The 13,068-nt window shown below is 44.0% G+C and overlaps 1 protein-coding gene across 1 annotated transcript in view; it reads right to left on the bottom strand.

Moving 5' to 3' along the window:
- ARHGAP20 (Rho GTPase activating protein 20) overlaps positions 1 to 13,068 on the bottom strand; it is a 106,289-nt gene that overhangs the window by 19,707 nt on the left and 73,514 nt on the right. Inside the window, exons 5-8 of the mRNA XM_054974447.1 lie at positions 11,996 to 12,037; positions 11,020 to 11,104; positions 6,243 to 6,320; positions 1,050 to 1,116 (exon numbers count right to left, since the gene is read on the bottom strand). Of these exons, the coding sequence (XP_054830422.1) occupies positions 1,050 to 1,116; positions 6,243 to 6,320; positions 11,020 to 11,104; positions 11,996 to 12,037 (272 nt within the window). The remainder of the gene's footprint in view (positions 1 to 1,049; positions 1,117 to 6,242; positions 6,321 to 11,019; positions 11,105 to 11,995; positions 12,038 to 13,068) is intronic.

Genomic DNA, 13,068 nt, shown 5'->3' with positions numbered 1-13,068 from the left:
GAAGACCTTTCTCGGACTCCGGGAGTCAGAGTGGACAATACTGAGCCAAATGGTCCAATGATCGACAAAAAGTTGTACATTGTTCTGTGGACTCCTATCAGGTGGTACAGCACAACCAAAGCCGCACATGAGGGTAGGGGCAAGTAGGGGTATTTTTGTGCTTATGACAGTTAATTCTATACAATTAAACTAACGCCCTTTTAACTGTGCCATTCAAAAGCAACTGCACCAAACAGAGGAGGTGTCATTGATGGCTGCCTCACAACCACGGGATTCTCCTCCTGTCGCCATGCATCAGATTCTGAACCTGCACACTTCTCTGCCAGCCTTGTAAAATCTCCTCCTTTGGGCTGGCTTTCAAGAGCCAGGATTAAGCAGGTCTGAAAGAACTGCAATTTAATAGGGCATTTTCTTTTCATACAAGTTTTTCCCTTTTTAATTATTGTCACCTCCTCTAAGGCCTGGGGAAAGCGCAGGATAGAAAATGAACTGCCTCGACAAATAAATATAAAATATAGTCCCAGAAACTTTTTTATCCAGGCAGTGCAGAGATAAAAGAGACGGTAGCCCATATGCCGTTTCTCTATCATTACTGTAAAGGAATTAGAGATAAAATCATTACTCCACTGTTAGCTACTGTATGAGGCCATTCAGTTCAGCAGAAGATTTAGTTACTGTTTTTCTTGTTGGGGACAAGGGGTTGGATCCACCAGAACATTTCCACAAACGGGAAGATGTCTGCCTGCAGAGAGTGGCTTTCTCAAGTCCTCCCTTCTGCCACAGCCTTTTGGCTGCAGTAGGAGGGAGGAGGTAAGAAAGCTGTGTTTCGCGAGCGCAAATCCTTCTGTCCACAGAAACACTCTGGTGGATCTAAGCCAATGTATATAAAACAGAAAGACCAGCTACTTTAAAAAAAATCGTTATAGATCCTGCTAGATGAAGGAATTATCTTAACCAAACATGTACAAACCAAACTATACGCTATTTATTTTAATGACTGAAAGACGCCAGTTGACTGTATAAAGAGAAAAGGCTGAAAGCGTACTTACCAATGAGAGGATATGGTGCATCTTCTTTCCCAGAATTCACCCACAGCTGGTAGTCGTTTTCAGAGCCCTTTAAAAATATAATTTCACAGTTATTAGAATGAACAGGAAATTGATGTTTTAAAAACTGTATATTACAACTGTTTGTGCTTTGAACACAAGTGTCACAGTTCTCACTAAAGAGCAGAGCACATGCAACACAACACTTACACATCGAAATTATTTTGCATTTCTTTCACCAGTGATGGTCTGGCACTGCCAACTACAAGCTCAGAGCCAACTGCAGGCATTCCACAGATCTGCCACTGGCAGAATATTATGCCAGATTCTGGTTTACCATGACACTGCATGTGACCAAGGTATTACTGAGTGAATAACAAATGCCGCTGAATTGCAACTGATGCTTCTATACAGATTCTAGTGACACGGTGAGAACAGAGAAGCAGGAAAAAAAGATGTTCTGTTGCATTTCTTTTTAACATTCTATTTCCTTTTGTACTTTTCCTTTACAGTAATTTAGGCATCTGGGTGGAAGATAAGCCAGAAAGCCTGTTATGCAACAAGATCTTCACATAACCAAAAATCTGATACACAAGTGACTTCCCCCAAACAGACTTTGAACCTTGACCATCTGGCATGGCAATAACGGTCAGATGATGCAAGAATGCAGGCAGTTCTGAAAATATCTATACAGGTCGGGAAAGTGCCAACCACTTTCCCGACCTGTGCCAACCACTTTCCCAGCCTGCCAGATGAACCTAACTGCCAATCCCGTCTGCCTCCCCACCTCCTGCACTTTTCAACACAGCTTGGATAGTGAGGAGAGACAGAGACCTTAGTCCTTTCCTTAGTTATTATTCACCCCCACATACACACACAGTGACTACCCATCTTCTATCAAGGGTAAAAAAACATCTGAGAAAGGAGGCAAAGACCCCTTGCTTTGCATCTGCCCCACTTTTTCGGGAATGCATAGAAGACAGAAAGAGGAAGTGTGTCTTTCTGTACTGCTAGTAACTTTGGGGCACTCTTCTTTATATCCTCCATTGGTAAAAGTAGTTGCTTACCAGGTGCCTGAAGTTACAGTTGTGATCTTGCTGCATGATTGATACATGGCTAAACAATATGTGTCACGTGAAATAGTCTGGGGATGGGGTACCCTGTCTAGGGCTAGTTTCAGCCACACAGCATAACACAACAGCAATGTAACACAGAGAGAGAAATAGCCTGTGTGGTGGTGTAGGTAAGAATGCTGAACTAGGGTGGAGAACATCAGGGTTCATAATCCTGTCCAGCCACGTAGCTCATTGGATGAACCTAGGCCCCTCTCTTGGACTAACCTACCTCACAGAGTTGTTCTGAAGATAAAATGGAAGTATTCGACAATTCTATGATACCATGCTGTGAGCTACATCTTAAAAGCAGAAAGCCATTGTGTAATGTTAACAGAGGCAATTGGGGGGCAGGAGAACCAGGCAATGAAAACCATTAAATGACAGTGAGGCAAGTCGCCATCTCAAGAATGCCCTTCCTGATTTAACATATGTGTGAAATATATACAGAACACACAGCTGCTGCTGCAAATGGCATTACAATGTATGAACTTTCCCCACAGCAGCGGGGAAATCCTGTGTCATGATAGTAGGGAGGAAGACAGAAATCCTAATACATTGTTTGCAGGACCCCTATAGTTCTTGGTCTTCTTCCCGTACCTGTCCAGCACCATGGGAACCACTTCTGTGTGGTATGATCCCCAGGTGCAAGGGTGTGTGCATGCATGGGGGTGGAGGCTGACTGGGTGAGTAGTGGCAGCTGACAGACCCAAACTGTCGTCTATAATGCCAACATCTCCAAAGGACCGTGAAGAAGATGCCCTGTGAATAGATTCGAACCACTGCTAAACTAACAAACAGGCAGCAGAAGGAAAATAAAGTGGGTCTGGAGAGTTGCTTGATGCTTCACAGCAAGAAGTCGGGACAGAATGCAGCTGAATGGTATGAAAAACGATTCTTGCCCCTGCCCTCCTATTTTCCAAAGAACCCCCACCACACAAAACCATTTAGCTATTTCATTTTCAATTTCTTTACGTCAAGCGCAAGTGCAAGGCTCAGATGAGCCTGTGGGTCTGAGATTTTAAGGGACTGTCTAATCTTTTTTAAAAGCAAATGCTCCCTCTGAATGTGTCTGGAAACCAGAAATTTGCCAGGCACACTGTGCTACCCTCATTTAAGCAAGTCACCACGAGTGACGACTTCTTGTAAGTACAGAGAACAAGTAAAGAGAACTATTTCCTTGAGGTGGTCATTGTGACTAATGCATATGCCATTCCTCACAAAAAGGTGCTTGTGAGCCTGTCCCAACCTGTCTGAAATAAGGCAGATGCATCTTACTCAGGAAAGCCTACATTCAACTGATCGTTACTTATTGTTATTGATGCACTGAATTACTGCGGCCAAGTGGCATATTGTGTTGACTCTGAAAATGCCACACTCCTAATATTTTTGACAAACAAAAGTAGAGGAGCAGATCCTCAACAGAGGGTGCAGAGGAGAGCGACAAGGATGATCAGGGGATGATCAGGAGACTGAGCCCTACGAGGAAAGGCTGAGGGCCTTGGGAATGTTTAGTTTGGAGAAGAGGAGATTGAGGGGGGACATGATTGCTCTCTTTAAGTATTTGAAAAGCTGTCATTTGGAGGAGGGCAGGGAGCTGTTCCAGTTGGCAGCAGAGGGTAGGACCCGAAACAATGGGCTTAAATTACATGCACAAAGGTACCGGCTGGATATTACGAAGAACTTTTTCACGGTCAGAGTAGTTCAAAAGTGGAATCAGCTGCCTAGGGAGGTGGTGAGCTCCCCTTCACTGACAGTTTTCAAGAAGAGGCTGGATGAATATTTGTCAGAGATGCTTTAGGCTAATCCTGCACTGGGCAAGGGGTTGGACTAGATGGTCTGTATGGCCCCTTCCAACTCTATGATACTATGAACACAAAATGAAAAAAGCAAGAAAAATAAGGATTCCTCCCTCAAGAAAATATAAAATACATCTATTGCAAAATGAAACAGTAAAAGTAGTATCAGAATCTATAGTGATCAGTGTCACACATAAAACAAATACATTCATCCAAGTACATGATGAAACCTGGCAGTGTGTATTCGTTTCAAAAATCCCTCAAACTTTGATCTCTCCTCAGTACAATTCCAATTAATTATAGAATTAAATTACAGTTGGAAACGATCAAAATATGTATTACATGGGAACCTGTTGGAAAAAATAAGTCCCAACCACTCTGTCCATTGAACTTGACTGGATTGTCAAAGATGCAAATACTGTCTTGGATCAGGTTGTACATCTCGACTGACAAGGGATTCCAATCAGCAGGACAGGACTTCCTTGCCTTCCCCTACCCACTGCAGCCCCAAATGACCCCTGAAATATTCTCCTGGAGGACAGGAGAACCCTAGGAATAGCATGAACGGAAAGTCTGAAGATCAGAAATCAGGAAACTGGTGAAACTGGATTTCCCCTAGAAATCCAACTCATTAATATCCCAAAGAAAACTCAGCCATCACAAAAGTAGAGATGGGCACGGACTGTATTACGAACTTCAAAAACCCACAAAATTGGCGATCATGTGATCGCGATCCGGCGGTTCGTGATTGTCCACGGCCAACGAACCAGCGTTCGGGAGAGGCCTGGTTTGGTGAATTTGGTTGCGGTTCGGGAAGCCAGACAGTCAGGCGCCAGCAATCAATTTCCCTGGCAACAGAGCCGGGGGAATGCCTGAACTCTGTCTGTGCTCCTTCTGTCGCCCTGGAAACCCGAATGGAAGCCCAGTTTACCTTGATCGGCAGGTCTTCCTTCCAACCATGGAGCTGCAAAGCGGTTACAAGTTGGGAGAAGATACCCAGGGGAGGGAGGGGGAATGGGGTGTTCTGTAGCCATGGGCACTCCAATCTCATCCCTGCAAACCCTGATAGGCAGCTCTGACGGCCAAATACAGACCTCCTGCGTTGCTCAATGGGACCTGTGCTTATCAATAACCGTAGGCTCCCAGGCTGGGTTTCACTTTCAGCGAGCAGTGGAGTGGGACAGAGCTTTTGCTTGCCACTTGCTAGCCTTTGGGGAGAGAGACTGAGAGTATAATTGAGCTTGGATTTTTGTGGGAGTTTCGTGGAGGCCTTGGATTGGAGAGGGTATAACTCCAAGATCCCTTTTGCAATCTTGTCCAAACTTGGGTGATGGCTGTAGAAGAGCTTGCAAAACACTCCCCGGGAATATGGGCTCTTTAAGTGCCACGGGGGCCATTCCGCGTGCCCATGAACAGTGAACTGGTTCGGCAACGGAAAATGTTCGTTGTGGTTCGCGACCTCGGGATCGTTGTCGGCACTGAACTACGAACCACTGGTTCATTAAATTTTTTGGGTTTGTGCCCATGTCTACACAAAAGTCAAACACAGTCTGAATCCCCTATGAAATCCTATGGAACCGCTCAGGGAACTGAATTTGGCCCGGAGGCTACCACTTCCTAACTCCGACACTAAACCTTCTTGTAGCACACAACACAAGTTCAAGATGCTTCTCCCCCCCATGCCATCTCTCCCTTCTGATAAAATAACAACCCATTTAGAGAGAGGGAGGGCTACAAGTGTCCAAAGAGGGCTTTCCTTTGCAATAACAGGGAGAGGAAGGTCCAGAGCCATTCCCTCAGACCTCTGTTCCTTTTGTTCATGGCCACAGGACTCCAACATGTATAATGACACCTATATCTCCAACTAGATACCTGCAATGGTGGTCCAGTGAATATAGTTTGCAAGTCAAGAGAAACCAAAGAATCGTTGAAGGAGAAGAGCAATTTGGAACTTCACTCCTCCTCCTCAAAATCTCCCCCCAACTGACTCTAAACATTCCATCTTTTCTGGAGCAGTTTCATTCCTTACTAGGGTAGGGTTCCCCCCCCTCCCCCGCCACTTTTGGTCAGTTTAAGAAGTCAGATTTTTCTACATACCTGGGAAAGCCCTTTGAGTATGAAGCAAGCTCTACCTTGTCTGTGGGCGGCCCAGTTTTAATTCTACTGTCAACCACATGGGGGCCAGCTAGTTTAGTATTAGATGTAGAAATAATATACCTGAAATTATAGCCTTTTAAGAAGCTAAATATAATGTACGCTAAAAAAAAAAAGTAATCATATCTCACATTAATTCCCAGCTGCTGTAGGGCCATGAGGATCACGTCGTTCGCTGTATCTGTGTTGGTTACAGTTAACGTTTTTGACTGCAGGAAAGGGCGAAAAGGCAGAAGGGAACATGAGCATCAAAATAATGGCATTTGAAAAGCAGCAAAAAACTCATGATCCTTGGACTTGCACAGGAGAGAATTGGCTGAAAAATTCAATTAGAACTAGCATTTAATTTCTAGCTGATAAAGCAACATGGTGCTTGTGATCTGATGCAGTTCCTCAGAAATCAGAAATATATTCTACTCTAGTATCAATGACCTTTCGCCAACACTGACAGGACGAACAGAATGGAAGAACCAAAGTCAGGGTTAAACTTCAACATCTTACAGTGAAATCCTAAGCAGAAATCAACGGGCTTAGACGGGAGTAACTCTGCTTAGGATTTCACTGTTAGTCTCAAGGGCATGCTGCTTCACTCTACCATGCACACATTTCACATCAGTTTTGTAAACTGAGTACAGAACTTCCAGGTCACACGACACCCCCTCCCAGCAGCATGCAAAGTATTTTATTTCTTTAGCTTGCTTTCAGATTGCTTTTTGACCAAATAGTCTCCAAGGCGGTTTCAAAATATTCAATAAAACATTTTTTAAAAATTAAAAGTAAAACCAGAAACTAAAACATCTTATTAAAGAAAATTCACAATTCACAATTTTACAATATCCACAACATCCCTCTGCCCGAGTCATTGTAAACAATAAACTGTCAAGGAAACTGAAGCAAATGGCATCTTTTTTTGTTTGTTTAGCCTAAAGATATAGCTGAATGACTGTAACACAAAAAAATTAACATTTTCTCAAAGTAATGACATCTGGCACTCAGGAGTAGGTCAGCACATTTGCATAAGGCTTGCCTTTGGCGAGAATATAATAAAGTGATTTGTGTTGCATACACTGCCCCCCTCCCACTAGCCCTAACGCTTGCATAAAATGAAACAATTCCCTGAGATCTCCAGCTGCTCTAGCAGAACAAGAAGTGGAGCTTCATATTCAATTCAATTCAATTCTTTATTACAGCACTTAGCCAGTACATTTACCATAGAAATTTAAGTGCACATTTTACAACCATTTGAACATGGAACATATGAATATATACAGTTTAAAACCATAATTTCCTAATATCTATCAAAATTTGTAAAAGCCAGGAAGTCGGCATAGTTCTAAGCGAGCAACCAAAATGGAGGTCTACACTCTAATGGGCTTTAACAACCACAGCACAAAATTTCGCTATCTGGTGTAGTGCAGTAAAATCTGAGTTGGAGCTTCACAGAAAGTATTTAGATTTTTAGGAAGCTTCCATCTGCTGCCCTTGGGCTTGGCAATGACATTTCTAGCACTCAGGGCTTTTTTTCTGGGAAAAGAGGTGGTGGAACTCAGTGGTGGAACTCAGGACCGCACAATGACATCACTTTGGGTCAACTGGAACAAGGTTAAAGTTTAAATCGCTCTTGGCGAAAATGGTCACATGGCCGGTGGCCCTGCCCCCTGATCTCCAGACAGAGGGGAGTTGAGATTGCCCTCCGTACAGCTCCAGTGGTGCGGAGGGCAATCTAAACTCCCCTCTGTCTGAGATCAGGGGGCGGGGCCACCAGCCATGTGACCATTTTCAAGAGGTACCGGAATTCCATTCCACCTGAAAAAAAGCCCGGCTAGCACTACCGAATTTCACTTCCAAGCTGACCCATCTCGCAATGCCCGCTCCACCCAAGACTGTTCTAAAGCTTCTGCACCACTGCAGAATTTCAGTGCGTGGCTGACAGATGCTGCTTCCCAAACTTGAGTCAGTCTACAGCCACTATTTCCTTTGGTTTATCTGAAAGCCAATAGTTCTGATGGCTATTTTTTAAAAAAAGGATAGCAAAAGTTCATGGAGGACACATCTCTCAAACAGCTGTGGCCGCTATGGAACTTCCTAATAGAGAGGCAGCACAACTCTAAATAGACGAATGTTGGGGGAAATCACTGTGAGGTGAGGGCCGTTGCTGCTTATAGACATCCCAGAGGTATATGGCTGGCCACTGTTGGAAACAGGAGGATGGATTAGACGGGATCTTGGCCTGAAACAGAAGAATTGTTCTCACGTTTTTCTTTTTAAAACCTTACCCAAAGGAAGAAAGACTCACTTGGGTGTAGATTTATTCAAATGCAGTCCTGTGATCACAGGAGGTTGGCTTTTATTTGAAGCAGTCTTATTGTGCAGAGAGGCAGACACAAACAACACGATTCTACATCTTGTGCTGCAAGTACATACAGCCAGCCAAACCGAAGGCTCTGCACCACGAATAGGTGGGGGCATGGATCCTAGCTCCCAACCTGGCTGGAGTGACCTTGGGCTGGCTGGGGGGAGTGGCACAGGCTTCCCTCGGAACCATCACCCAAGCTCTAGAGAAAGCCTGCAACAAAGTTGTGCGGCAAAGGGAGAATGGGGGCTGAGCATGCTGCAGGATGGAAGTGGGAGTACGTTTCCTTGCCAACAGGACCTCCTGGGGGTCCTGAGGCAACCCCCAGGGCTGAACTTCTTCAACCCTCCCAATGTTGTCTTTGAGGTAGAGGGACTCCATTCCCGCTGCCTCAGCTCCTCCACTGGCTGCTAGTCAGGGGAAGGCAGCGTTTACGGTGCCCAGCCCTGGCTGGCCACTGCACAGCTTCAGCAGGCATCAACCAAGGCTGTCGCTGCTAGAGTGATGTGTTGCTTGGGAGGCGCTAGGCTGCATTATCGCCAGGCTGAGTCAGCCTCTGCCCCGGTGGCGGTGGCAGATATCTGGGTGGAGGGAAGAATGCAGCAAACCAGGCTAGCTCTCTTGGCTGTCTCTAGGCTGGTGGTTGAGAATGGAAGCCTCTCCTCTGCCACCCCAGTTATGGCTCAGCTGGAGGGCAGCCAGGCCCTAAACAGCCTTTTCCCATCTCTGCCTCCTTGGGGAAGGAAGGCCAGCTTTGTAGGCCACACAGGAGGCCCCACTGCCAAGTGATTCCCCCCCCCCACCACCATCACAGCTTTTCCTGCCACTTTCCCCCAAATCTTCCTGCCCTGACAGACATCCCTTTCTTTCCCGTAGAAGGTGGGTGGGATGAATCAAAGGAGTCATGTTTTGTTTCACCTCACCCACCAGTCCTGACTGGGCTATAAAGGCTCAGGGATCTCCCCTCCTCTATGGATGAGAAGAAGAGAGATTTGTCTCTCAAAAGCTTATACCCTAAAAATCTTTTTGGTCTCTAAGGTGCCACTGGACTCAAATCTTGTTCCAAAGGATGATAGTTCATGGTTCCCTGTCAGGAGGGAGGGAGGTGACAAGTGGGATGCCTGAGGGTTCTGTTTGGGCCCAGTGCTGTTTAAAATCTTTATAAATGATTCAGATGACTGAGTACAAAATGTGGATGGGATAGTTAATACTTTGGGGGATAGAAACAGGGTGCAGCTGGGCTTGAATAGGATGGATCGGGCCCAGGGAAATAAAAGAAGTTTAACAGGGACAAGCATAAAGTGTTGTGCTTGGGTAATAAAAATCAGTTGTAGAAATATTGGATGGGTGAAAACTGGGTTGGATAGTACCACCTGTGAAAAGAATTTGGGCAGTTCTACTGATCCATTAGATCCATACTGGTCCATGATATTTATTTATTTTAATAATCTGTATCTTTTACAAATCCTGGGCCATTTCCGTAGTGGGCCCAGTCCTCTGGAATGGGTGCGGACAGCGCATCCCTTGCTACAATTAGGGAGGCATGTAAGGCAATCCTTGGCGGGAGAGTAAATTTTCTCCAGCAGATTCAGCTGTATATCTGCTGATCTTCTGTTTTTTATATCTGCTGATCTTCTGTGTTTTAATTCTCATGAGAGTTGAGTGTTAATGCTTTTAAATTGGTATATTTTGCATTTTAATCTGTTTAAACTTTTTCCTTGCAACTTACTTTGTTCACCGCCTTAAGTCCAAGAAGATAAGGCAGGGTAAAAATGTTTTAAATAAATAAATTTATTCACTCAGGATCAGGTTTTCAAGGTGGCTTACAATAAAAATATTTTAAGAATACAGTAGAATGGATAAATGCAAAAATAGGCAAAATTATTTCAAAAATAACCAGCAGGAAATTTTAAAAGTCAACAGCATTTTTAGTAGCATCAAATATACAATAAAATCCTGAAATATATTCCAAGAGTATTTAAGAACAGCAGAAAATATTTTGTTGTAGGGGGCAGGATCACTGCCAATGGCAATGCCATGTCACTTCCAACATGACCCTGAAGGCACATCGTCATGCTGGGTGTTGCTCTAATATTTGGCAAAACTTTATGGTTATACTAAAGAGTTTTTGCCAAATGCTAGAGCTCCACTGATGATATGATAGTGTCATTTGCTGCTGGTGCTGGAAGGGATGCCATCCCATTGCTGGTGACATCATAGTGGCAAGGCCTCCCACACACTTGAGTCTCATGGCAGCTGCCAGCCTGGGCTGGCAACCCTACCCTCTCAGCTGGTGGGCAGGCTCTCACATGGAAGCAGCCAGTCCTTTAAGTATGTTGGTCTCAAACTATTTAGGGCTTTATATCAAGATAATGCAGAAAAGATTATCTTCCATACCAAAGTGCTCAGAATAAACAGTGGACATCCTGCAACATTTGCCCAATCACAGCACAATAGAAACGAATTTTCACATTTGTACTGTTCTTCCAAAGAATAGGAACAATTCTTGTGTTCTGACATCTTCCTTGTTGACTCAGAAGCTGAGGGACACTTACATATGCACAGTTTCCAAGATCTTTTGCAATGATCTTCAACGGAATGCTTTTGGGATAGTCCTTTGCCTTTTCTTCTTTGATTCGGCTGTCAAAATAAACAGAAATGGAGCTAGTTTAAAAATGCCTACAGTCAATTATATAATAAATTCCAAATTATAAAAAGTCCAGGTACAAAGGTATTTCACTTTCTGCTGGCAGAAGAATGTTCCATATGGGCTCTGGAAGACGGACATTCTTCAACAGCAGAAGTGACTACAGTGGCCTGTTTTGAAGACCCCTTAACCTTTTTTCTGTGAAGCACTTTCTACACACAAAGACTCTGAATAGCTGAGTTTTATTGTGCAGGCTAAAATCTTACTCAATGAAGTATGGACCTGACTCCATTATTCAAGCCCCATGTCAATCCCTCTCATTCACTGTTATAAATCTTTAACTTTTCAAACCCCCAACTTAACAATATTTTGACTAGATACAGCACAGGAAACTTCAGATAGAAATCCGTAATAAAGAACTGGCTAGATACAGATCAGATACATGAGGCTTGGTATTGCGTGTATTTCTGTTATGGTAAAGGTAAAGGTGCAAGCACCTTGTGCAAGCACCGAGTCATTACTGACTTTTTTAAAGTTTAAATCGCCCTCGGTGAAAACGGTCACATGGCCACTGGCCATGAGCACGGTATATAAAAGAGACCAGCTGAGCGCACACTTCAAGGCTGGGCTGCATTGACCAAATTTTTGTTACGAGGTGGATTGCCATTGCCTTCCCCAGTCATCTACTCTTTACCCCTAGGAAACTGGGTACTCATTACCAACCTCAGAAGGATGGAAGGCTGAGTCAACCTTGAGCTGGCTATTTGAACCCAGCTTCCGCCAGGATGGAAATCAGGTTGTGAGCAGAGCTTGGGCTGCAGTACTGCAGCTTACCACTCTGCGTCATGGGGCTCTTTATGGATGAGACAGCAAAACAGAAGTACCTTTGAAGGGAAGTGAGCCACTTCTCTTTCTGCTCGGTGGAACTGAAACGTTAAAAAGAAGTTTTACATGGTAATAATGCAATATAACAATCCCATCTATATATCTTTTTGCAAGTAAAAGACAGCTTTGAGCAATATTTTAGAATATTTACTATAGCTGGGAAGAGGTGAATGCATGAGATATCAAATTAGAATACACAGGGCTTTTTTCCTGGGAAAAGAAGTGGTGGAACTCAGTGGTGGAACTCAGGACCGCACAATGATGTCACTTTGGTTTAAATCGCCCTCGGTGAAAATGGTCACATGGCCACCGGCCATGAGCACGGTATATAAAAGAGACCAGCTGAGCGCACACTTCAAGGCTGGGCTGCATTGACCAAATTTATAAAAATTTTAGCACCAATAACATTTAGAACTGGGTTGCCCCCTATGTCAAAAACTAGCTAAGAAACCAGGGATAGGCTGAGGTTGGCTGTTGAACTTCATCAATGGTCATGAACTTCTACCGCCCCCTAAAACACTGCAAGTCTTTCCTTTGTATATCTTCGTCTCTCAGAAAGTTTCAAAGACTCCCCAAGATTCAAAGAGGATATTTTGGAAAGTGCCAGTGGCTCCCACAGCATGTGCTTTGTAAATATTTGGGCGTTCTTTTTTAATCTCTTTGCTAACTAGATTCTTGAGTAATTAAATACTCCAGAACCACTCTTGTAAAATTTTTCAGAAGCCCTCTTTTACCTCCCACAGAGACCAGCTCAGCCTGTGTAACATCAAAAATTCCATCTCATTTATAAGTCAGATGGCTTCAGGATTAACAAAAGGAAGGTGGGCACGTGCATCCATTAAACGATTTTTCTTCACTGACACAGGAGTTCAGATAAATGCCTGAGGAATTTATTGCCATACAGCCTACTTATTCTAAAGGTATCATGCTGAGCTCAGTATCCCTAGATAGATTGTGGCTTGCATCGTAGACATTTAAAGCCTTTTTGGTCAAATGTAAAACAAAATACAAAAACCAGCCAGCACAGAATTGTCTGTCATCCATGGATTTAATCCCACCTACATTTCTGTGG

The sequence above is a fragment of the Eublepharis macularius genome, chromosome 3 (assembly GCF_028583425.1).
Source record: "Eublepharis macularius isolate TG4126 chromosome 3, MPM_Emac_v1.0, whole genome shotgun sequence".
NCBI lineage: Eukaryota > Metazoa > Chordata > Lepidosauria > Squamata > Eublepharidae > Eublepharis > Eublepharis macularius.
This window is presented reverse-complemented; position numbering and strand designations above follow the sequence as displayed.